The sequence below is a fragment of the Phoca vitulina genome, unplaced genomic scaffold (assembly GCF_004348235.1).
Source record: "Phoca vitulina isolate PV1807 unplaced genomic scaffold, GSC_HSeal_1.0 scaffold16, whole genome shotgun sequence".
Classification (NCBI taxonomy): Eukaryota; Metazoa; Chordata; class Mammalia; order Carnivora; family Phocidae; genus Phoca; species Phoca vitulina.
In genome coordinates this window covers 23,037,810-23,062,572 of record NW_022589719.1, presented here as the reverse complement: position 1 = coordinate 23,062,572, position 24,763 = coordinate 23,037,810, and the positions used below count along the sequence as shown (strand labels likewise).

Genomic DNA, 24,763 nt, shown 5'->3' with positions numbered 1-24,763 from the left:
GCTGCTGGCCCAGAGCTTTGTTCTTGAAAATGGTGTTGAATTTATTGCTAGAATGTGGAACACTGGAACGCCAATAGAGTATGATTCAGCTAGTGTGGACTTTCTTTCCTTTGGAGTCAAACTTGCCTTTCCTCTATCTGACGTTCATCCCCTCCCCTCCCTGTTGTCATCCACACTGCTGTCCAGGGGAGACTCCCCAGCTGCCTCTATGACTTCTGTTCACTTTAGAGGAACTCTTTTTTTTTTTTTTTTTTTTTTCCCTGACAGCGTGAAGTATCAAATGCCTCTCTGACAAGTCTTTGTCTATATTTTTCAATCACTCTGGGTTACTCGAATTTTAAGAACAGTTACAAAGCTACACCTGTCCTAGTTATTTAACTCAAGGATGGTGAACTATGGTTACTCAGTCTAGGTCTGTGGATAAAGTTCATCCACACCTGTATTCCAGTGAACTACAAATAGATGAGGACAGCTTGTTTATATGTGTTGTCTGCTGTTACGCTCTGGGTCACAGAGAGCCACACTGTGGGACAGCATGGTCTTGCTTTCTGAGAGGTGAGAGTAGATGGTCCTACACCTTTGTTCCCAGCGGTGTGCTTGCCTCTGCTGAGGCTGCCGTGAAACAGAGGCATGTGCCCCCATTTCTGATTTGTCATGGGAAAACCAAAAGATAAACATTGAAGTTCAGTTTTTGAGGTTCTCTATACCTCTCTTCTAATTCAAACCTTTTGCTTTCCCAAGAAATCCAAAGCAAGAGGCAAGAGCGAAAAAGAAGAACAACTGCAAATCCAGTATACAGCGGAGCAGTCTTTGAGCCAGAGGTATTCCTGGCCAGAACTTGGCCTTCCCCTCACAGTTCTAGTTTTATTTATGATTTTTTTCATCTCCTCCCATCTGAAAACCTACTGAAGAACAGTACCCTGATTACACTTGGCCAGCTTTGTGAAATGATGGGTTTTTCTTTGGCTAATGATACTGTTTCATTTTTATTATTCACTGCTTTCCCCTTAGTTTTTTCCGTAAGTTTGAGCAAATACAAGCCTACCTTAAAAATTTAACTCCTCTTGGCTTCAACACAGCTGTCATCTGAAGCAGAGGCAGACCTTTCTGGAATATTCTATTCTCTCAGAGCCAAGTATATATAATAAAGCCCATTAGCACTGAGACCTTGGGGTGACTTGCACTCAGTCGCTGGCGTGTTGACAGGCATGCTGTGCTTGGTCTATAGCTTGTGCCAGTACTAGTAGTAACCATGCTATTCAACTAGTTACCTTTCCCTCTTCAATCCTCAAAGCGTAAGAAGAGTGCAGTCACATACCTGAACAGTACAATGCATCCTGGGACCCGGAAGAGAGGTGAGTACCTTTTTGTAGCTCTCCCTCGCTGTTGCTTCTGCTTTCTGTGTCGTGTTTCTTCCCCCTACTTCCTCCCCTTGTCCTAGAGCCTAACTCCTAAATCCCTTGAACATAGTTTTGTTGTTGTTGTTCTCTGAAAATGGGGGGAGAAGAGAGTGATATTTCTCCTTAGAGTTCTGTATACTGAATCGCAAGCTTCCTTTCTTAGGATTCTGGCAAAGCTGACTCAAGGAAATGGCTTAATACAGCATTTCTGCCCCAGGCCCACCAGGCTGTCCATGAATAGCACAGCGAACAGAACATTGTGTGAAAGGAAGCATTTTAGCATCACTGAGCAGAACAGAGCCTGCTGTTGCCAAGGTGTTCTTAGTAGTGTCTAAGTCATCCTGCTGCCGGCGAGACCGGAGCATGACTCGGGTTTCTGTGAGCTGCAGACTTTCCAGGAAGGAGAGACGTAGCCACACTGAGAACTTAGAATCTATGAGTTGAGGGCATCTCCAACTAAGGAAGCGAGGTCATGGTCGAAACAGGCTCCCCGAAGTAGAAGTTCCTAAAGAGCACCGTCCCCATATTTCAGGCCTTGGGGGGCAGCTGGTGCCCCTTACTTGTGGGCGAGGCAGAGGCAGCAGCCCTCCCTGCAGGTCTGAGTAGGTCTTAACAGCTCTGAGTTTGAGCTCATAAACAAGGTTCTGAAATTGTTCTTTGATGTCAGTAATACATCCCAAGGTCCCTTTCTCCACATGATAATGTGTCCCTGAATCATATTCTAGGCTAGAAAGGTTGCAGAATGAGTAGAGTAGCATACTAATTTTTGCATAAGCACACACTGTCTCAGAGCTCTTGGAAGCCTAGGAGGTCATCCCAACCCTTGCAGCAGGGCTGCGACTGCACCATTACCACCTCCTCACCCGAAAGAGAGAGCGTACCCGCCCCCAGTGACCCATTCTGAGGTTTCATTACCTACCTGTCCTTTAGGTGGCAAAAAAATATTTCCATGGGAAACCCTACGTCGTTGCTTCCCATTGATTCCTGGGCCACAGTAACCAGTGTCATGGGTTATTTTTTGTTGTTTTATTTTTGGCAATTTTTAGTGACCTCTGACCCAGTTCTCAGGAAGGAGCCCCCAGTCAGAAGCCACAGTTAAATTGGTGTGCTGGTGGGGGAGTATCTGCTAAGAGGACAGGGGTTAAACGAGCCAGAAAGACCTTGGCATCACTTGCCAAGGTCAGAGGATGAAAGCCTGTATTCACAATGCCTAGATGTGCCTTCTGTGGGTAAACAAAGAGCATTCATCTTTCACTTCCCCTTTGGGCAGCCCTAAATTCCCTGTCTTTGTACTGCAGACATTGCCAGTTTAACACAGATAGGTAATATTTGTGTAATGTCTGACAGAATCATGACTCTTGTGCGTAATCCTGATATAAATTATAACTGTTGGCAAAGTTGTGAACCTTTCACCAGTGCATGTAGGCAGTTGTGTGCCTCTCTGGCTTTTTTTTTTTTTTTTTCCCCTTTGCCGTGCTGAACGTATACTTTTGATCACTCAAAGCTTAGAAGCTTTGATCCTGGCCCTTCTGACAAGGACCCTGGCTTAGATGTATCATAAAGCAGGAGTGGTTGACCAGTCTTGCCACACCCGTCAGAGTCCATTTAGAGATCCTCTGTAGCCTCGAGGCTTGATTCCCAGTGCTCTTGTTCCAGTCAGTCTTTCAGCAGCATTGCTGATGGCAGGGCCTTCTCTGAGATTTGGTGACAGGCCCCAGTCCTTAGACATGTAGTTCACCAGAGTGTTTGTGACGGAAGCGGGGAGACAGTTCTTGATCATCCGGGGAGGGAATCTGGCTCCAGACATACTTAAAATCATTGTCAAGCTCAGATCATCTTTTTAGCTCTTAGGTTCCAGCTAGTCCCAGAACATATTTCTCACTAGCTCTACTAGCAAGGGGTAAGAATAGTTAACTTGGGTTTTGCCTCCTCAGTTTGCCTTTCTCCACCCTCACAAGCAGTGAAGTGACCAAAATATAGATAGGAGAGAAAAGGAAAAGCAGAAATCCTAAATAAATCCATTTGTGGGACCAGGGAATCATTAATGATTATAAGGATGATGGTTACAGAGAAACCTTAGAGAACAATATGTAGAAGAAGTGGGAAAATAAACTCTTACTCCTAGCTGTGGCCCTCTTTGAGCTTTGACATCTTGTTCTCACGCTAGAAATCTCAAATCATAATAGTCCAGGAGTGTCACCTTGATCCACCCAAGGCCAGGCCCTTTGACATGACGCAGCCCTCCTGTCATTCTCCAAGGCTCTCTTATCCTCCTTTCTTTTGAGACTCATGCAGTTGTTTCTAATGACATTTAAATCTTTGCTTCACTTCCTCTCTTTGGGACTGTTGTATTAACCTTCTGTCTGCTACCTCACTTCCTTTTCCATGCTAGCCAATGAGGAACACTGGCCAAAGGTATGTAAGATCATTTTTCCCCCTTTCTTTCCCTCCCCCTTTTTTCCCTTTTGTTCCCTTCTCTTGGTATATAGGTCGTCCTCCAAAATACAATGCAGTGCTGGGGTTTGGAGCCCTTACCCCAACATCCCCCCCATCCAGTCATCCTGACTCCCCTGAAAATGAAAAGACAGAGACCACATTCACTTTCCCTGCACCTGTTCAGCCTGTGTCCCTGCCCAGCCCCACCTCCACAGACGTAAGTAACTTGGGAAAAGCATGCTCTCTTTCTGAGAGCTTAAATTGGGGAAACCGTTATCATGTGTTGTCTCCTTACCAGCTGCATCTCCTTGACTAACCTTGGAACAGCAGTAATCCCTACAGGACCCTGTATACCATGTAAGGCAGCTTTCTGCCAGGGCCCCAGGTCCTGCCATGTCCTTGAGAATCCACCTACATCAGGAGGCTCAGTCAGAGTTTTTAAAATCTGGATTTGATCTGTGAATGAGTTCTCAGGAAGGGGGATGGGGTGGGAAGTCAGCTCATATAATTTAAAGGTGCTCAGGTTTCCATCGTCTGTGTTTTGGGGTGAGGAAAAGGAACAAGGTGCACTTTCCCCCAGCAGTCCTTGTTTCCTGCTTAAAGTAGAATTCAGGAAGTGGAAAACTTTTCTTTCAAGCAGCTTTATTCAGCAGAATTGATCAAACAGGTTCCTGAAAAAGTTTAGTAGCCCTGCATGTAGAAACTGCAGGATTGTAAACTAGTACCCTGAGATTTTATTTGGTTTTTTTTGTTTGTTTTTATTTTACTTATTTTTATGCTTTTAATTTTAATTCTAGTATAGTTATCATACCGTGCTATATTCGTTTCAGGTGTACAATATAGTGATGCAACAATTGGATACATTACTCAGTGCTCATCATGATAAGTGTGCTCTTTAATCCCCTTTACCTATTTCCCCCAGCCCCCCACCCACCTCCCCTTTGGTGACCATCAGTGTGGTACTCTCACAAGCACCCTAAGATTTTAAATGAGCATTTACAAAGCAGTGAGTTTAGTCAGCAAATACTTCCTGAACACTACTCTGCTGAGCAAGCGCTGTTGTTGAGGCTGGGGCTAGAACAGGGAGCAAAACCAACTCCCTGCCCTCAAGGAGCTCCTGTTACAGGGCCAGAGGCAGGCAATAAGCAAAGGAACACATAAAAGGTAATGATAAGTGCTATAAAGAAAACTGGGACAGAATAAGGGGGATAAGACATTATGGCAGCAGGCTCCTATTTTATGAAGAGAGGGAAGAGAGAGCCTCTCTGGTAGGTGTGAGAGTATATCGGGGGAGAGCATTCCATGCAGAGGGAACAGCAGTGCAGAAGCCGTGAGGTGGGCACATACATGGTGTGGAGGAAAAGCTAGAAGGCCAGGACAGCAGGGCAGAGGGAGCGCTGAGATTTTGGCAGATGGCATCCCAGAGGTGGAGGGCCCAGGGTGCAGGGCCTTGGGGCTTTTACTTGGAGGGAGATGGGGGAACACTGGAGGGCTTTGAGGAGAGGAGTGACGTTAATTTTTCAACTTTTTATTTTGAAAAATTTCAAACCTACGGAGAAGTTGGAAGAAAATACAAAGAACAAATATATACCTTCCACCCAGATTCACTGGTTATTACCATTTTGCCACATATGCTCCCCCCACACACACATTTTGCTGAACTAGTTAAGAAGTTGCAGACACTATGAATCTTTACCCGAAACCCTTCAGCATATATCTTCTAAGAACAAAGATACTCTCTTATATAGTCACAATGCAGTTATCAAATTGAGGACACTTAATATTGAATAAATATTATTCTATAATATATATTCCATAGTCACGTTTCTCCAGTTGTCTCAATAATTGCCTTAGGGGCACTTTGTTTTTCTGCTCCAGAATCCAGGTTAAGATCACTCTTGATATTTGTTGCCATGGTATTGTCTCTTTCATCTCCTTGCTCTGGAGCAGTTTCTCAGCTTTTCTTTGTCGTTCATGACATTGACATTTCTTAAAAGGTAGGCCAGTTTCTGTGTAGAGTGTCCCTCCATTTGGATGATCTGATTGTTTCCTCAGGAGTAGACTCGGGGTATGCATTTTTGTAGGAACACTAAATATGAGATGGTGAGTCCTTTTCAGCGCATCATGACGAGCAGCACGTGCCGTCAGTCGGTCTGTCCTGTTGTTGGTGATGTTAGCTTTCATCCCTTAACATAGATCACATCAAATTTCTCCACTTGTAAAGGGGCCTCTTTTCTCTGGCAGAGATAGCTTTGAGTCTATATAAATATCTAGTTCCCCAACAAACTGTTACCCAGTGGTTATAGCATCCTTTGATGGTTCTTGCCTGCATTTACTATTTTAAAGGTGTTTACAAAATCAACTTGGACTTTAAAAGGATCACTGTGTCTGAAATCTGGAAAAGAGACTGTGGAGAGGACAGGATGGGAGCAGGGAGACCAGTTAGGAGGCAAGAGCTGAGGATGGCTTGGCCTGGTAGGGTGGTAGACGTAGAGATGGAGGAAAGTGACCAAGTCTGCATATATTTTGAAGAGCCAGCAGGATTAGGCATGAGGTATGAATATCAAAGGTGAATCCAGAGTTTTCGGCCTACGCAATTAGCAGGATAAAACTCTCATTTACTTGAGATGGCAAAAGGAACAGGTTTGAGGAGGGAAACCAAGAGTTTCATTTTGTACATGTCCCATTTCTTTTGTGAATTACAGAGCTTGTCTTTAGGATCATCTTTAAGTAAAATGTCCCTTGAACTGGAAGGTTCTCATGCTTACTAATGATCTACCCTTGTCCGAAGAACAAAAGAATACCATATGCACATTCTGAGTTAAAATTCTAAAAGCAAAGGAAGTGTCCTCTTTGGAGGACCGGGTAGTAGTGGAGTTCTGTTCTCTGGCAGCCTTCCTTCCTTGGACATAACTGATGACTACAGACTCAGCCTTGCTCTTGAAATTCAGAATTTCATCCAGCCTACCTGACTTTTGGCATTAGTAATTGATACCTGTCCTGAGTAATGAGTACCAGGAGTTCTTGTCAGAAACCTTGTTTGCTGGTACCAAAGATTGTCCCAACTTTTCTGCAGCTAAAGCATTGCCGGAGGGATTGCCGGCTTATGACCTCTTGGTGGGGGTCTCCCACAGTGTGGTGTACAAATGCCAGGGAACAGGTGATTTTGTGGTTCTGCGCGTGAGTCTCTTTCCTAAACGTTGACCCCGTAATGGGGGTCTGTGGCTTTCTTTGAGAGACTGAACTCGAAGGATCTACTCAGATCAAATCACAAAGTAAAAGCTTCTGCCAGGTTTTGTCTTAAAATGCAAACACTGTTCTTTTCAGAAATCCAAAGGTAAAAGAAGGCTTTTCTAAAACCACTAAATATGTTAGAACTTCCTAAGTTAAACCTAGTGGAATGGATTTTTTTTTAAGACAATTGACTTCTACTTTTACAGTATCCCAACACTGGCAGTGATTAAAATCAGCACACAAGACTGTATGTTTGCTGCTGGGTAGGACAAGCCCCAACAACATTAATTAAACAATCACAGCTGAGCGGCAAGCATTTCCTGGGGATCAATAACCGTCTAGAAGGACTTGGTAATACAAAACCCAGCCAGACACTAATCCTCAGGATATACCTTGTTGCCACAATCGTTTTATGAGAAGGGAAGATATGTTGACATAGTTATAAAATTCTTTTAGCAAATGATGAAGTTGCAGTTGATATAGCCAGGGTGTTTGCAAAAAATGTACATGCTTGGCTCCTAGCAAAGAATCATGGGTCACCATTTTTCAATTTAACATTTGGTTTATGGTAGTAATTCAGTCACCAAAGCCTGAGCCTTTTGACCTGGAGCAGCACCTCCATGGGACTTCCTGTGCTCTCTTTAAGCTAAGCAGAGAACCCACTCTGGGTAGATAAAATCTATACCTTGGCATTTTATTATTCATTTCTATGGGTAGTCGTTCTCCAAGTGTGGTCCCTGAGACTCTTTTCGGGGTCCATAAAATCAAAACTATTTTCATGATAATACTAAAATATTCTTTGCCATTTTCATTCTCTTTCTCTCAAGAGTAACCAGTGGAGTTTTCCAGATATTACATGACCTGTAACGATGTCATAACTCTGCTGGCTCATGGAATGTGCACTTGTGTGTTCTGGGGTTTTACAGTTTTTCAGTATACTGTTTTTGTAACTTCCTGTGATTCTGTAATTATTTCAAAATTGAAAACTTAAAACTTCTAATACAGTAAATAGCAATAAGTATAATTCAAATAATATATAAATAAATACAAATAAAAGCTCTTTGAGGTCCTTAGTAATTTTAAGGTTTGTAGAGGGGTCCTGACATGGAATAGACTGAGAACTGTTGCTCCAGAACATGGAAATAGGATATGAAGTCTTCTTTTCTTCTGAAACTTGAAATTATTTAACCTTTATTTTACATGCTGTCTGCCCTCCACTTCTTGATGTGCTCCTACTCGGGAGCAAAAGAAAGTGAGCAGGACTCTTTACCCAACAGAATAAGATGTCCAGTTTGTTTTGTCTACTTCACCACTGGTAATTTATCTAGGATTCATGTGAAACAGTCTCTGAAACCTTAAAATTTTTATAAACTTCATAAAGATGCAGACTCACACAGGACTCAGGTTCAAGAAAGACTGTTTCTCTAGAGAAGAGTGCCTTTCAGCCTGATTTTAAGAATGAAAGAAGAAAGTTACAGTTAAGTGAGGGATGAAACCTTAACTTCTTCTGTTGCCTCAAAGCTGAACTTTAAGGCTGCACGCTCATGCAGTATTTTTGCTTGTATACTGAGTATCCTTTTTATTGCCCAGAAATAACATTTTCTTACTAAGAAAGACTAAAATGAGTCCACACTCTGATTATCTTAAAACCTTTTGCAGCCGGTTTTCTAGGCTCTGGATACCCTAGTGAGTTAAGAGAAAGTTTCCTTTTCTTTAGAGAGAAGCTGTAGGTCTGGGAGGATAAGTTCTTCCAGCAGTGGTAGCCGAGGGCTTATGTAGCACAGAAAAGACTTGAGTGCACATTGCTGTCTGTGCAGAGTTTCTGTATCAGGCCTTCTGGCAGAACAGCCTAGAAATCTAAACCAACATACTGGAAGCAAAGAGGGGGCTCCAAGCTGTGGCGCTGCCTTGCTGGCTATAACCGCTGGCACGTCCCTTCAGTCTTCCTGCCCGTGGGTCTTCATCAGTCCTGTTCCTAGAACAGGCCAGGGATGGACCTGCTGAAAAATACCTTTGACCTAAATACACCACCACCACCCCCCCCAGTGTCCTCCACTCCCAATTTAAGTAGATCTTCTTTTTTCTGATGGGGCCTTCTGTTCGGAGGGCTCCAGCAGACTTACCTGAGAACCAGCACTATCAGTGGTGGGGGCAGGGAGACAGGCAGAGGGGCTGCTCGTCTTTTTCCATCTGGTGACGTGTTTTATGGGGAGGAATAAAGCCTCCCAGCATAGAGTGGCCCATTGCACAGCAAATGCCAAATAGTGGTTTTAAGAGAACATTATCAGCTGTTGCTCTGGCTTTTTAAATTCTACATGTTAGAAAGCCCGTGTGAGTGTAATTTGTTCCTGACTTAATCTTTTCCCATTTGAACATGCACTGTATTTTTTCTCCCTGAGCAAGCAAAGAATTTAGTAAAATTCCATTTCTTGTCTGTCTGCTTTTCCCAATCCTGAACTCCCCTAAAAATGATGGGTAATGAGAATTGTTTGTATCATGTTGTGGAACATTTTGATAAATGGATTCCAGTGGCTTCAAACTTGATGACTTGTGGGTTGGGCTGTACCAAAACCTAAGTGCTGAGCTATCACCTGGAAAGCTTACTTGGGCCCAGGTGGTTACACAGCTTTTCTGTCAACTCTCGTTTGAGGATACTGTCCCTGCCCAGGGAGCCTCGGCTATATGGAGCAGGTGGGGGCTGTGCCATTGGTAATTCCTTCTTTCCTTGAATACCTTTGTAACATGTTGGAGGGGGCACAGCTAATTGTCCTGAAACATACATGTCCAGAATGTGCATGTTAACATTCACATTTTACCTTTTTTGTCCTTTCTCTTACCTTTCCTCTCAATTTCCTAGGGTGATATCCATGAGGATTTTTGCAGCGTTTGCAGAAAAAGTGGCCAGTTGCTTATGTGTGACACGTGTTCCCGTGTGTATCATCTGGACTGCTTAGACCCTCCTCTGAAAACGATTCCCAAGGGCATGTGGATCTGTCCCAGATGTCAGGACCAGGTACTATGGGTGGGTCTGACAGAGTGATGGGCTGAGGAGGAGTTAAGTGCGGTCAGGAGGACCTCCTTTCCCCTCAGATCTGGGGGAATGGCAGAGTCTCTTCCCTCTCCTGGTAGTTCCCCTAGGCACCTCTGGTCTGTTCATGGCACCGCACTCACCCTCGTAGCGTCCATCCTCTCAAGCTTCTCTGTCCTATTACTGAGATGGTGAGTCTGTGTATAGGTGGAAAGACTCTAACTGCTTCCCTTTATTTAAAATGACTTATCTTCTCATGACCTTGCTCTTTCAAAGCCATAAGACTTTCAGCCTCTTTCTCTAAGAATGGTCCAAACCCAGTAGGTGGTTTTGAGACTCTTCTTTTGGAAATAAAACCCTTAAAGGAAAGTGCCCAATTGACTGTTTAATTCAAATAACAACAGTTTCACCTTTAACCTGTATCATCACCAGGACCAGAGAACTAACTGTAAAGTGGCCGTCTTACTATTTCATGGGCTTGAAACTGTCCTAGCCTCTTCCCTTCTTCTCTGTTTAGTTTCTGGCCTCTTTTTCTCAACTATCCATGTTCCTTTATGTTTTTATGATAAGCTGTCTCAGTCTTTTTTGGAAGTAGGCAAAGTATAAATAATAAATAGACCTAATAGCTCAGCAAGCTTTGGCATGCTACTCAGGTCTTTGGAATCCTGTTTGAGAGAATTCTGGTTTTCCCCTTTTAATCCTGGTCCTCATCCTACTATCTGCACCAGGTAGTAGACACCAGCCTCTCTGTGTTCTCTCCTGCAGCTGCTCTTTGACCATCTGATAATTTTCTGCACAAGGTCCAGATTATACTTTAGTATTTGGAAATGACATTTCGTTTCCTTGGTCAGGCTATCTTTGAGGGACATGTAGAGCGACACCTGAGACAGGCCGGTCAAGGAGGCCAGTGGCTGTGGCTGCCCGGGTTGCTGGGCCTCGTGTGTAGTGTACATGAGAAGCTGGGAATGCCCAGCCAGGTCCCAGCCTCTTTCCAAGCTGGGGCTCGAGTGGCTTGGCTTTTCCTGTCCTTGAACCTCATCTGTCAGGAGCATCTGGAACTTCATAGTCTAGAAAGTACAGAGCAGGGTTTTGCAGCCGTGCCACCATAAGTCCACCATAAGACAAGACACGTTGCTTGTCACTACACAGGGGCTGTGTGTTTATACCTCCTTTCAAGGTAAAATTCTAAACCTTGTTTCAGATGCTGAAGAAGGAAGAAGCAATTCCATGGCCTGGAACTTTAGCAATTGTTCATTCCTATATCGCCTACAAAGCAGGTAAAGAATCATCCACACCCCCTTTTGTGGAAGCCTCCCCTTGATTAAAAAAAAAAAAAAAAAACTATGGGAAGGCCGCATTTGTTTTGTTTTCAAAAGGAAATTTAAAGTTACAAATGAAAAGCTTTTCTTGAACAAATTGAAAAGTTTGTGTAGTATTTTCTTGGGGAGGAAAAATGAGAAGCAGCATCTTACTTAGAGCCAGGCCCACACCACTGACAGTTTTCTTAGCATACCTGGCTATACACAGAATAAGGGAAAGTCTAGGTGGGCATGATCTGCACGCTGACTGGAGCTCAGGGGAACTTTGGGCAAAATGCCTTCTTTGGCCAGCATTCTGAACATAGTAGCCTTTTCAAAGAATTTATTGTTAAAAACAGTTTCTTTTCTTTTTTTGTTTTTCAGCAAAGGAAGAAGAGAAACAGAAATTACTTAAATGGAGTTCAGATTTAAAACAAGAACGAGAACAACTAGAGCAGAAGGTGAAACAGCTCAGCAATTCTATAAGTGTAAGTAAAGCTCATGCCTTCGGCGATGGATACAGATAGGAGGACCCTTCCGCGTGCACAATAGTCCATGTGGCTCCCAAGGGCGGATTCGGGTCCTTTAGCTTGTTAACACAGGTAACTTGGGATGGACGCAAAGTTTGCCTGCAGTTACAATTTGGCCCTCAGGACAGGTGGCCAGTTGGTATATGGTGTCTTCGCCAAGCTCTGGAACCTCCCAGTGGCTTTGATCTGAGAGAGGATTTTCAGTCTCCAGGCTAAAGAGATGCAGTAGCAGCTACAGCAGGATGGCCACCACCCCTGTGTGTTCCTGAGTGGGTTTGGGAGGAGTATGAAGCCTCTCCCCACGCCAGGTAGACACAGATCAGGTCCCTGCATAGAAGCCTTTCTAGTCGTCCTAGTTAGCGGTCTGTCTGCATGGCCCGTCGCTCCCATCCTTTCTTCCACACCCTGCTGATTGCGTCTCCAGGTTTTCCTGACCAGCCTGAGGAAGAGAGGTTCCTGGAGACAAGTACTGGAAGTAAATACTGCCCGGTCTGGCCTGTCCAGGTTGTATTTGCAGCAGAGATTCTGAGGCTCCTCCAGAGCAAGTTTTATTTCTCTTTGAGTAGGTACCCCTCCCCTTGTTGGAGCCAGGTGGCCTCAGCCCTCGTGGACAGGAGGTGGGACCCTGGACTTGGTGGCAGTTGGGCTGTCCCACTCCACTGCTTTCTCCTCGTCACCATACTCCCCATGGCATGCAGGTTTCATCTCTCTTCCTGCCTAGAACAGAAGCCAGCAGCTGTGGGAGACCTTGGGCAAAAGGGCAAAAGACTACAAGTCCATGACTGAGCAGAAGGGTTTCTGTTGGCTGCAGTGTTTGATTCTCCCAAATATCACTGTGCTACCCTAGGCCTGCCTCTAAATTCTTGCCGACCAAGTGATCCTCAGTAGCCCTCAAATTGGATCCAGATGCCACTGGCTCATTTTCTACTCTCGAAAGCTCAGTCCAGTCCTGAGCACATTAGCACCCATTTGCAAGGCAGAGGCATACCAAAACCTGCCCAAACCAGCCTGAGCGCAGCTCTGGGAATGTTGTTTTTAAATTGCTTTTATTTTGTAGCGTTGGAGTGGTAATTCACATTTGGTTTTAAGTCCTAGTGTCAAGCAGGGTTGGCTCTTAAACCACTCACTCGTTGGGTGGTAGTGCCCCCTCCAGTGCAGAGCAGAGCAAGGTCTAGGGGCTGCACACCAGCCAGCAGGGTTCTTTTCCCTGGAGAGAGCTGCCAGGCCTGTCAGAAAAGCCACGGAGGCTCAGTGCCACTGCCCTTCTCATTTGCTGCAGAAATGCATGGAAATGAAGAATACCATCTTGGCCCGGCAGAAGGAGATGCACAGCTCCCTGGAGAAGGTAAAACAGCTGATCCGCCTCATCCACGGCATCGACCTCTCCAAACCTGTAGACTCTGAGGCCACTGTGGGGGCCATCTCCAACGGCCCGGACTGTACCCCCCCTGCCAACGCCGCCAGCTCCACGCCGGCCCCCTCCCCCTCCCCCCAGAGCTGCACAGCGAACTGTACCCAGGGGGGCGAGACTAAATAACAGAGCCCCGCCAGGAGGAAGCCGCGGGCTCCCGGCGGCCAGGAGAGCAAAAACACTGAAGACTCTAGAAAAGCAAAGCCGGATTTCTTCTGGAAAGTACAGAATTCTTTTGGTTCTTTGGTTCCAGAGAGAGAGAAGATGCTTGTGCCAGGTGGCACCGGAGTTTGCCAATTGATCCTTCTTATTCTGTGTGTACATGCAAAGATTGGACCATGTTACATGAAATAGTGCCAGCTGGAGGTTCTTTGCCAGCACCATGCCAAGTGAAATAATATATTTACTCTCTCTATTATACACCAGTGTGTGCCTGCAGCAGCCTCCACAGCCACCATGGGTTTGTTTGCGTTTTGTTGGGTGGGGAGCAGGGACGGGCGGAGGGAGGAGAGCAGGTTTCAGATCCTTATTTGCCGAGCCGTTTGTTTAGGTAGAGAAGACAAGTCCAAAGAGTGTGTGGGCTTTCCTGTTTCTAAACTTTCACTACTATAAAACCAAAAAAAAGGAAATCGAGATTTAACCAACCCCAGTGCCCAGAGGAGGGATGGGAGGGAATGGGAGGGAGCCGGGGTGGGAAAAGTCTATCAAATAAGCAGTATTTCCTATTGTCTGGGGTGGGGCACAATGCACGGGGAAGTGGACACCGAGGACAGCCACGGGGTCCTTCTCCCGCACACTCCGCCTCCCGCCCCGGACGCCCCCACCACTTCCCGCGTTCCTTCCCCGCTTTGGCAAATTGGCGCGCATCCCCGTGGATGATCCGGTTACCTTCCCTCTCCAAGAACAGGCAAAAGGCCTGCTTGGCGGGCCATTGCCCGGGGCAGGGAAGAAGGGTGTGTGTGTCCAGGAAGGAAAACAAGGTGGATCAGTGATTTTTACTTGAAAACAAGCTCCATCCCTTTTCTATATTTATAAGAAGAGAAGATTCTGAGCGAAGCAGCACGCGACCCAGGTGTGTGTGAATTGAATGGAGATGTTTCTTTTCTCTTTTTTTAAATTTTTGTTTTGTTTTGTTTTGTTTTCTTTAAGAAAAAAGTTTTATTTTGTTGTTTATTTTACTTTTTTGGTAACAAAAACTAAAATAAGGAATAGAAAAGCTGTTTTTCAGGCTGACAGTCAATTAAGGGTAGTCGAGGCCGTGCATGGTAGAATAGGAATCATAGTGTCAGTGAGGTCCAGTGAGTCCGTGTGAGTCCTTGTGTCATCGTTCGGGGCACTGTTTTTTATGCAAGGGCAAAAATCTTTGTATCTGGGGAAAACAACAACAACAACTTTTTTTTAAATTAAAAAGGAAAATAAAAGATATTGAGGTCTTCCTAGTGTTACTTAAATTAAGATCAAGGTAAGAAACATTGTAAAAAAAAAAAATTACAAAAGTGCTATTTGTTTCCTAAAAACAGTGATTTCTATTAAAAAGGTGTCAGAACTGGAGAAAATGCTGTGTAGTTATAATTTTTTAGCACAGAACCTGCTGATCATGATGACATTTTGCTGTGTTTGTGTCTCAAGACTGGTGGGCTAGTCTCCATGATTTCTGTCCTCTGGACGACTGCAGCCTTGACGGGCAGCGGCCAAGCCCTCCCACCACTCTCCCCTCCTCGGAAAGGACTGTCCTCTCTTCTTGGCGCAGGGATCTGGGCTTCTGTTTTTGAAGCCCACATGGAGTGTGGATGGTATCAGGGCCCTACCCTACCCATTGTCTCCTCGGATTTTGCTAGAGCAAAAGGCTGGTGCCTAAATAAGATCCCTTCCTTTGGTGCTGCTCTCCGTCTTTCAGCCACCAGCATTGTGAGTGCCTGGGGGACAACTTTGAAGGACACGGCCAGTGACACTCATTGGTGCCCAGGCACCCTGGCCTTGGTGGGAGGGTGCAGGGGGTAGGCTGGCTGCATCAGCCCTTGGTGCTGAGAAAGAACAAAGGAGTGAGAGGTCTTGAGGGTACATGGTGTCTCTGAGACAAAGAGCCCCAGGGTGGCCTTTGTGTCTGTCTTGCCTTTGAAGAGGTCTGACTCTCCAGCCGCTTTCTCTGCCTGCTGGCTCCAGGTACTGGCGATAGAGTTTACTGCCCTTTGCCCATCCACAAGCTTCCTGGGCAACCTTTGGCTAGAATCGCTGTGCTTGCCTTGGCTTGGCCTGTCTCCTCCTTGAGAAAACCAGGGTTCTGAAAGACTCGGACCATTTCTATCATCTTGCCTTGTGGGAAGTAAATTTTGTCAGGTGTGTGCCCTCATCGGAGACCTTGGCCCATCACGTGCCTGGCCCACAGGAGGGAGGCAGGCGCTTGTCGCCCCAGCTCTTCTGGGACAGCTCTCCCAAGCCCGCCCCATACTCCATAATGGCCAGAGTCTAGGAGGGGCAGAAAAGGTCCCATTAGTTTCTCCCTCGCCCAGTTAGGCCCAGAGATCCTAGTTAGAACCCTGAGAGCAAATTCAAGAGAAAGGGACACTTCTTAGGTCAAATATGCCTCATCTCTACTGGCCATTTCCTCTTCCCAGGAATGTTAGGGGATTAGGAGTTGTTCTACAGGCCTCAGAGTCAGGCCCTGGCTTCGAGGTTGCCTGAGAGGGACAGAGGAGCTCCCTTTTCTCCTGCAGAAACCAAGGTGCTACGTCTAGTCAGGGAGCTTTGGAGATGCCTGGACTAGTTGGAGGAATAGTTGGCGGAGGTTTAGAGCCCAGCAGCGGGCTGTACGCCCAGTCTTAAGCTCTCCCATTTGACTTGTCTGGGCCCAGAGACTGGGAGTTGCCACATGATACCTACCTTTTCTTGAAAGGAGTTAGGAAACGATCATCATCACTAGAGGCCTTTGCTCAAAAAGGAGCTGCCTGCGAATTCCCGGGGTGTCGGGGGGAGATGGGGCGTGGGTACAGCTAGGCACTGACCAGCATTTTGCCTGCTGCTCTGAGTACTCACACTCTGGCCTTGCCTGGGGTTGGGATGTGGAGTCTTCCTAAGTGCAGGTATGAGCTGTTCTGTGAGTCAGCTAGTGTAGAGTACAAATGCAACCCTGCCCCCAAACCCCCACATTCTGGACTCAAATCCCAAAACTCTACTTACTGCCAAGAAAAGGCCCTGGTCACCCTGTCTCCTTTTCCTCTACTGTCCTGCCAAGAGAAGACCCTCTCTCTGTGCCCTAGACCTGCGGGTGCTTGTGACCACCTGAGACGCGCATTCATGCCTGCCTCACCTGGGCTGTCCCCACCTCCCTCTCCTTCCCTCTGCTGCTCTCTGGCCATGCCCGGGTTTAGCTGCTCACGGGCACATCTCAGACCAGCTGGCTTCGCAGGCACTTCACGTGCCAGGGAGTGGCTGGTCTGGGGCCCTTGATCAGGCCCGTGACGCAGGCACTGCATCCCGGAGCTGCTGAGCTCGTGTTGCTGTCATCTTCCCGCCTCACGTTCTTGCCAATGCCGCCCGCAGGTGCTTTCTCTTTCCTGGAGCCTGCTGGGTCTTGTCTCACCGCTGCTGCTGCGCCCATCCAGAGGTCTGCTTTCTCCCTTCTTTATCAGGCCCTTTGGGGCGACCGGGCTCGGGGCAGCCCCCGGGTGGGGCCTTCCCTGGGTGGCGCTGCCCTGCGGCCACCTCCAGCCAGCATGCATCTGAGTGCCCGGTTTCCCTGCGGGGCCTGCCTGTCCCGGCTTCTTCCTGGCTCAGGCTCAACAGGCAGTGCGAACGGGCACAACGGCCGCCCCATGCCTCTCCCCGCAAGTGAGGGTGACTGTTTCCCGCTCACTAAGTCTGCATGTATGGTTGCTCCTCCAGCCATCTCCGATTCTTCCTCTTGGGGCCAGCAGAGCCTCTCTGGGCTCTCCTCCCAAGTCACACGATGCGCTCTAAGTGGTTTCCTCCCTTCACTCCCTTTTAGGGTGTGGTCTTTCTGATTTATTCAAAGGGCTTAATTTAGGAGACTTTTACCCCAGGGGTAAAAGGCTCTTCTGGGGTAGTAAGATGGATGGTGGCTCAGGTATTCTTCAGGCCCTGGGTTCTCCAGATTCCATGGCTTCTGTCGGATAGGGGAACTTTGCTCTGTGTAAATGACTGTGGGCCTCACCCCCACCCCTCAGCTGGGCACCCCTGGCAGGAAACAGGAGACCCATTCTCACCCTGACTTACAGCCGTCCTCGGTGTCCGCTCCTCTCCAAGGGAGGGGGCGGCCCCCAGGAAGATTTCCCTGGCCCTCTGGCATTAGTGAAGGGGAGGACGCTGGGGGTCGCCCCCTCCAGAGAGCCAGGGTGGAACTCTAAAGCCCTTGTAGAGGAAGGGCAGGGCTCACAAATTCCACTTTGCTCCCCCCCTCTCCCCACGAGGCCCTTCCTCCCTGAGGACTCTGCCATCCCCCACAGCAGCCTTTGGCCCCTGTACCTCTGTGTCGTTGGGTCCTCAGCCCAGGGTAAGCTGCAGTCAGGCGGGACAGGACGGGCAGCCAGAGGTCAGCAAGCTCCGAGCAGAAAAGAGCCAGCCAGCCCCCAATCCTGTCTCTTTGTCCACGCCCTTTGTGATTTCAGTCTTGGTAGAACTTGTATTTGGAGTTTTGTGCTTCAAAGTTTTTGTTTTTGTTTGTTTCATTTTTGTTTTGAGGGGGTGGGGGGGGATCCAGAGCAGCTGATCAATTTGTATTTATTTATTTTAACATTTTACTAAATAAAGCCAAATAAAGTCTCTCAGCCTCATGGTGTTGGGTTTGGGGCAGGGGAGGGTGGGCAAGACACACTCGGGTCCGGGCCCTCCTGCAACTCCAGGGAGACTCAGCCTCTTCCTGGCTGACCCACACCCTCATGCCCCAAACCAGATGGAACATGAAAAAGAGCTTGAAGAACTTTAATTATGAAAAAGGGATGTACAGATGAAGATGGGGAAACCAGCCCCAAACAGCCGGGGCACCGAGAGAGTAGACCCCAGCCATAGATAGCAGCAAGGGGAGGCCCCCAGCACCCACCCCGCAGGTGCTCCAACTGAAGCCCTTTCCACTGAGACCTTCAATAATTTAAATAGCGGGGAGGGTGGGGAGGGTGGCAGGGTTGCTCCAGTGTCCGCAGGGGGCCTGTGAGAGCCAAGGGGGGGGCAGGGGTGAGCCACGCACCAGGTCAGGCGGGGCTTCGGGGCTGCCGCAGGGCAGTGAGGTATTTGAGGGCAGCAGCCCCATAGCGACGGGACAAGTCCTGGTGGAACTCATCCTTGACGGCCTGGAGGCAGTCACGATAGGTGGGGCTGGAGCGGAAGCGAGAGATGTCCAGGCTTGGGCCATGCGGCAGGTGAATGGTGAAGGCCTCGGGCAGCACCAGGAGCTCATATTCCTATAGGGGCGGAGGCACATGGACATTCATTGCCTGGGCTGGGGGGAGGATTGCAGCTCTGGGGGATGGGGAGCGGGCTTATTTGAGAGTCCCTCACAGCCAAAGTGAGGGTCAAAGGGCAGATCTTAGTTCTATACGGATGAAACTTCTAATAGTACTGCCTACTGGTGCCGTGTGCCACGCTGAGGTGTAGTGAGCTCCCTGGGCCTGGAGGTATCCAAATTGAAACTGGAGGCAGCAAGGCACATCCTCACCTGCGCATCCAGCTCCACGATGTGGGCCACCTTGTTCCAGCCAAAGCCCACAAACCGGGGGTCATAGCGGGGACAATCACGTGGCACCACCACGTAGGGCTCATAGTCAGCGGCCCACTGCACACGGTATGGGGTCTGAGCCTCCCGCCAGCGGGCATAGTCTGTGGGCGCGTGACCCCGGGGCCACTCGTGGTACCTGTGGAACAGGATGGGGCAGGGCGCCAAGCTAAGGCTAGGAGCTCAGTGGGGGGGGAGGGCGGGGAGCGGTGTGGGGCACGGAGCAGAGCCTCTCCTACCTGAAGGTGTAGAGCGAGCCGGAGTCCAGCAAGGCCAGCACTTCGGCCTTGGAACTGGGGAAGCTGAAGCGGTAGTGCAGGGTCTCAAACGCCGGCACGACCAGAGCCGCTCTCCGCTCGCTGCCCAGCTTCAGCTGCTCGAGGGAGGCCCTGAGCGGGGAGCGCCCGTGAACAGGGCAGCAGGGACGGCTCCAGGCCCAGCGAGTCCCTGACTTCTCAGCCGCAGGACCCAGGGCTGGCTGGCCCGACCGCCCCGCGGGAGGCAGACACAGGACAGCTGCTATGGGAAGCGGGTCCCAGCCTCCCCTCCTCTCCTATGGCAGCCCAGAGAACCGATGCGGCGCCCCCCCCCGCCTCAATACAAACCCCATCTTACAGAGGACAAAAAGGAGCCACCACACGCTTGCCTAGGGCCCCTGTCCACACACACCCGTCTGCCGTTCCTCTCCCTCCCTCCTCAGGCCCACCTGAGGTCGTCGTAGAGGGAATAGGCAGGCAGGAAGTCAATGTCGCTGAGGAAGACGTAAGGCGTGAGGGCCTGGGCCAAGGCCACGTTCCGCAGCTGGTTGACGGGGTAGAGGGGACCCTCGCGGTACACCACGTGGTAGGCCACGTTCTGCCGGGCAGAGAGCACAGCCGAGGCCTCGACGAAACGCAGGAACTGCTGGGCCTCTGCGTCTGTGAGGTACAAGGCCAGGCTCATGGGGCCCGGCCAGTGCCGGCACAGGGCTTCCAGCATCTGTAGCCTGGGGCGAGGGCGGTGGTCAGCCCGGCTGGAGCACCTCCCCAGGACAGCTGCCGCAGACACCCCTTCACGTGTCTTACTGAGCCCCTTCCCGGGGCTTTTAAAGCTGCTCTTACCTCATCTTCACAACTACCCCCCAGGGGGGCCCTTTCCCAGGTAACAAATAAGAACACCGAAGGCCAGAGATACTAAGACTTGCCCGTGGTCCCACAGCTACAGAGGGGCAGTTCCAGGCACCTGCATGATTCCCCAAACCCAAGCTCCTAACCACAGCCAGTGACTGCAAGTTCTGGAACTCCTCAAGCATCAGGCAGCGGGCGAGAGCTCTTCCTTCCACCCGCTGAAACCGTCCTCCCGGAAACCTCCCCCCATCCCAGCCCCTGCCTTGGCCCCTGGCACTCTCACCGGTCCATAGAGAGCTGAGCCACCAGGGTGACATCGTGAGGCCGGGGGGGCGGCGGTTCGTGGGGCAGGAAGGTGACGTGCACGCGGTGCACGGTGAGCCGCTGCTGCCGGAACTCAAAGCAGGCGTCTTCCTCGTCCAGTTGTGCCAGGGCCCGCTGCACCTGACGGGGTGGCGGGGAGACGAGGACCAGGGCTGGAGGGCAAGTCCCCAGACGAGGCCAGGTCCCAGCAGAGCACGGAGGGGGCAGAGCCTCCCCAAGGCGAGGGAAGGCGGCTCCCTCTCACCTGCTCGGCCCCAGCCGGGGGCGGGCTGGGGCACCCAAAGAGCTCTCTCCGCAGCAGGTTCCCATCATACTCCAGGAAGGTCAGGTAGAGGTTGCGGAAGTATTCCACGTGCTTGTTCTTCACGCGCAGCTTCTTGGGTGAGTTCCAGTGGATTACCTGGGACCCAGGAGGGTGGTACTCGGGGGATGGGCACGGGGAACAGAAGCCCACCGCTCGGCCCCCACCCCACTCACCTTGAGATCGGACGCCTCCGAGTAGCAGCGCTCAGCCAGCGTGTGGTCTGACAGCTGAACGTTCCAGACGCAGGGCAGAGGCTGCACCAACCCTGGGTGCTCCTTGATTACGGCATTGAAGATGTCCTGGGCAGAGACAGCCATCATGCCTCGGCCCAGAGCCTGCTCCCCACCCACCCTCCCACCGCTCCCCGTCAGAGGCTCCCCCAGACCTGGTCTGCCAGGGAGGTGGCGGGCAGGGTGAGGAGCTCCCGCGTGGCCGTCAGCTTCCACATCTGCCCCCAGCCAGCCTGCCGGAGTCGGTCCAGCTGCAGGAGGATCACGCCTGCCCAGGGGAAGGGGTCGTCATGCCCACCTGGGCTAACCCTGCTCCTGGGGTCAGGGGTCACGAAGACATCTTTTGAATGTTTACTTTTTGACTTATTGGTATTTTTGGACTGTTCAGACGGGAGCATGGACCACTTCGGTCAACCATCATTCCTCTTGGGGGTGAAGGGGGGAACTGCACAGCTTACAGAGCACCTCCACAGCCATGTTCTCCCTCTCAGTGATCCCAGGGCTGGCAACATCATCCCCATTTAATGGGTGAGAAAACAGAGGCCTAGGGGGACCGAGTGGCTTGGCCAAAGTCATCCAGCACAGCGAAGATTGGAACTGTTTTCCGGCTCTTCTGGTGTTCTTTCCACAGCACTATTCTTCTAGGTGGGGTGGGGGGGATTTCCTAGCATTCTGTGCCCTGCCCAGTCCCTGGGGCCTGAAGACCAGTGGCCACCCCTCCTGCCTCCCCCCACCACTGTCCCACCTGTGTTAAATCCCCGGCCCAAGGCAGGCCAGGGCCTGTGGTTCCTCCAGAGGTTGCCCAGGTACCAGTCGCTCTGGTTCTCCACAAGACCGATCACCTGCTCGTCTGGGAGGGGAGGGCACGAGGGAGCTGCCTGAGGCTGCCGCTGGCCCTCGGCTCAGGGCTGGGCCACAGCGCGGCCCGGACAGGCCAGGGAGGGGGTACCGGCTGGGGCTGGGTCCCAGGCCTCTCACCAGAAAAGTGAGCAAAGAGCGCCCAGAGCTCTGCGATATCGGAGGCGAAGGTGACATCTGTGTCCAGGACGATGACACGGGCCAGCTCAGGGGGCAGGGCAGCAGGCAGCACTAGCTTCATGAGCCCGTACAGGCCAGAGTAGTGCTTGTTGGGGATCCAGGAGACCTGGGGCTGTTGGGGCGGGGTGGGGGAGGACAGGGCATGAACCTGGCAGAGAAGGGCGGATGAGTGCCCGAACACACTCCGGGTGACACGGGGAAGAAGGCATACGCCCCAGGGAGGATGAGGGATTTGAGGTTCTGTAGGTGTGATGGGACTGGGGGGTCCCAGGCAGCTCTGACCTCTCCCACACGCCCCCACCCCCGAAGCCCTGGGAGGAAAGAAAGGGCCGGGCACTGCCAGAAAGAAGTGCGGAAGGGCCAGGGCTCCTGCCTTGAGCTCCTCCGCGTCATAGAAGCTGACCCGGACAGCGGGCACCATCCACGTGTGGAAGAGCATCTCCAGAATGTTCCTGGCCATGGCATCAGTCACCAAATGGAAGTGCAGTGGATTTTTCCTTTGGGAAGGACAGGTGAGGAAAGCTGACAGGCCTGAGCAGGAAGAACATGGGACCAGACCCCCCCGGAGGGGCTCAGAGTGAAAGCACCAACTTCTGCAAAGAGCTTTTCCGTCCCCAGCTTCGGATACTGTTAGAACCACCTTCAAGGGAGGAAGGGACACTGTCCCTGTGGCGCAGATGGGGTAACTGGAGCTCCCAGATCCTGCCCAAGCCTGTGTTCCCTCCCCCACGCCTGACTCCCCACCCCCACCCCGACACCTGATTATACCTGTAGAAGAGCACAGATTTCACCAGGGTGACCAGGTCTCGGCTGGAGTTATGTCCCGCACACACGATGGCCACGTGCAAGAGCTGGGGAGGGGACGCAGAGGTGGGCAGCAGCCCCTCCCCCACTGGACCGTAAGGACCCACGACGGGGCTGGCCCGGCATGGGGCAGCGGAGCCGAGCCCCGGCCGGCAACAGAGCTAAGGAAGAGTGGGGCGGGGGGATGCGGAGCAGGAGTCCACCCCTATTTCACAAATGGGGAAACTGAGGCCGAGAGCAGGGGAGGCATCCCCGGCCGTCTGGTCAGTCCCGGAGCCACCTGGCGGAGGCTCGCCAGGTGTGATTCCCACAGGTGCGGGGGGCGGGCGGGGAGGCCCGGCTGGGGGCGCGGCGCCGCTGAGATTCCCGCCGCCGGGGGGCCGCGCGCACCTACCTCGCACTTGGGCAGCGGCGGCCGCGGCGGGACGCAGTCCGAGCGGTTGCGGCCCCCGCGGTCCGCAGACGGGTCTCCGTCGACGGCAGCAGCCCCCCGCGGCCGCCCGTCTGCAGAGACACGTGGCGTTAGTGGGCAGGGGAAGGATCCCGGGCCCCTCCGCTCGCCTCCTCGCTCGCCGCGCTCACACTCCACGTCCCCGCCGAACAGGAAGAAGCCGATCAGAAGCAGCAGGAGCAGCAGCGCCGCGGCCCCCAGCGCCCGGGGGCGCCCTCGGGGCAGCATGGCTGCCGGCGGGTCGCTCAGGGCGGGGCTCCACCCCGGGCTGCGGGCTCCATCGCGGTCCCTGCGGATCGGGAAGGGAAGCAGGAGAGGATCAGCCTTGGGCGACGGGGCCCGACGGCCGCCTGGTCCTCCCTCCCGCTCTGAGTCGCCACCTCACCTGTTCCAACGACCCGGGGACCCCGACCTTCCTCTTCCAGAAGCCGGCCGGGGTGCAGGGGAAGGGGGTGGAAGCGCAGGCCAGCCCCGCCCCCAACCTGGGTTCAGGTTTCACCTCCGCTTGGCTGAGCCCAAAGGGGCGGGGAGGCCCCAGGGGGTGGGGGGAGGTGGGCGAGGAGGACTGGCCCCGCCCCCTGCCCCGGCATCGGACGACCACCCCCCCAAGCCCGGGAGGAACCCGGGGAACCCCCAGGATGTCTGGAGGGAGCGGGGGCAGCCACCCAGGAAGGCCCAGTCCCGCCACCTGCCCTGAGCCCATCCCCCTCTTCCCAGCTCTGAGGCCCCATCTCCTGCCCTTAACCTCCCAACGGGGGAGGGGCCCGTGACCCCGGGCCCGGAATCAAAGGGATGGCGGGGCTCAGGAGGAAGGAGTGGAATGCGGGGCCTCGAGGGCCAGGGACACCTGCTCTGGGCACTGGAGGCGGGGCCGGCCGAGCCCTGCCCGGGAGCTGCGGAGCACCTGGAGCTCCGGGGCCGCTCCACCCCCGGTGCCTTTCGGGCGGCCCGGCCCGCCTGGCTGCGCGGCCCGGACAAAGCCGCCCTGCGAAGGTCGTGTCCTGCCCGGGAGCTGGCAAGGGGCCTCCCTGACGCAGGCACCGGGATTCGCCCCCCCCCTCCCCCCCGCCTAGACCGGGGGACTGGGGCTGGGACTGGATTTCTCACTCTGCCCCACCTCGCATCCCGCAGCCCGGCCTCGGCCCTGGAGGGAGTGATGGGCGCTCTGGCCCCTGAGCGACAAGAGTCGTGGTTGGCTGAGCGCACATTCTCCGTGCCAGGCCCGGTGCTGAGGTTTGACGAGCCTCATCTCAGTTAACCCTCCCCTCAGTCCTGTGATGCAGGCATCATCCTTCCCTAAGAAGTGAAGTGACCTGTTAGAACACCCACCCCTTCGCCAGACCCCTTCCTAGGCTCTTCGCTGAAGGCAAAGTGTCCTGCGGCTCTTCTCTAAGGGCTTCCTGCCGGGGAACTTTGCCCTTGATGTTCCTTCTGCCTGGATTCT

At 51.7% G+C, this 24,763-nt stretch overlaps 2 protein-coding genes across 16 annotated transcripts in view; one reads left to right on the top strand and one right to left on the bottom strand.

Annotated features, from left to right (window-relative positions):
* PHF21A (PHD finger protein 21A) overlaps nucleotides 1-18,053 on the top strand; it is a 191,199-nt gene extending 173,146 nt beyond the window's left edge. For 9 of the 14 annotated variants that reach the window (XM_032413998.1, XM_032414000.1, XM_032413999.1 and 6 more), the window contains 7 exons: nucleotides 742-821; nucleotides 1,295-1,355; nucleotides 3,890-4,053; nucleotides 9,928-10,083; nucleotides 11,300-11,375; nucleotides 11,781-11,884; nucleotides 13,206-14,443. In XM_032413998.1, the coding sequence (XP_032269889.1) occupies nucleotides 742-821; nucleotides 1,295-1,355; nucleotides 3,890-4,053; nucleotides 9,928-10,083; nucleotides 11,300-11,375; nucleotides 11,781-11,884; nucleotides 13,206-13,463 (899 nt within the window). In that variant the 3' untranslated portion in view covers nucleotides 13,464-14,443. Of the gene's footprint in view, nucleotides 1-741; nucleotides 822-1,294; nucleotides 1,356-3,792; nucleotides 3,816-3,889; nucleotides 4,054-9,927; nucleotides 10,084-11,299; nucleotides 11,376-11,780; nucleotides 11,885-13,205 lie in introns of all 14 variants that reach the window. The other 5 variants (XM_032414003.1, XM_032414004.1, XM_032414002.1 and 2 more) reach the window with 2 other exon arrangements.
* A 210-nt stretch (nucleotides 18,054-18,263) lies between these two features.
* On the bottom strand, nucleotides 18,264-23,547 carry LARGE2 (LARGE xylosyl- and glucuronyltransferase 2). 2 transcript variants are annotated; one of them, XM_032415099.1, is made up of 14 exons: nucleotides 23,466-23,547; nucleotides 23,263-23,372; nucleotides 22,833-22,915; nucleotides 22,438-22,561; nucleotides 22,005-22,176; nucleotides 21,772-21,876; nucleotides 21,182-21,294; nucleotides 20,970-21,095; nucleotides 20,737-20,892; nucleotides 20,452-20,612; nucleotides 19,769-20,047; nucleotides 19,302-19,451; nucleotides 19,006-19,201; nucleotides 18,264-18,751 (listed from the first exon to the last, which is right to left on the bottom strand). In XM_032415099.1, the coding sequence occupies exons 1-14, from the start codon at nucleotides 23,545-23,547 to the stop codon at nucleotides 18,542-18,544; spliced, it is 2,067 nt and encodes a 688-aa protein (XP_032270990.1). In that variant the 3' UTR covers nucleotides 18,264-18,541. The 2 variants fall into 2 exon arrangements, with proteins under 2 accessions (XP_032270990.1, XP_032270989.1); XM_032415098.1 differs by having other exon boundaries at nucleotides 23,263-23,547.
* Between the last annotated feature and the right edge of the window lie 1,216 nt (nucleotides 23,548-24,763).

Excerpts from the sequence above, each read along its gene's own strand:
- LARGE2 (XM_032415098.1), bottom strand. The coding sequence starts at position 23,547 with ATGCTGCCCCGAGGGCGCCCCCGGGCGCTGGGGGCCGCGGCGCTGCTG. Across the intron at positions 22,916-23,262 it reads CGCCGCTGCCCAAGTGCGAG|CTCTTGCACGTGGCCATCGT; the intron begins GTAGGTGCGCGC and ends TCCCCTCCCCAG. Across the intron at positions 20,893-20,969 it reads CGGAGGCGTCCGATCTCAAG|GTAATCCACTGGAACTCACC; the intron begins GTGAGTGGGGTG and ends CCTGGGTCCCAG.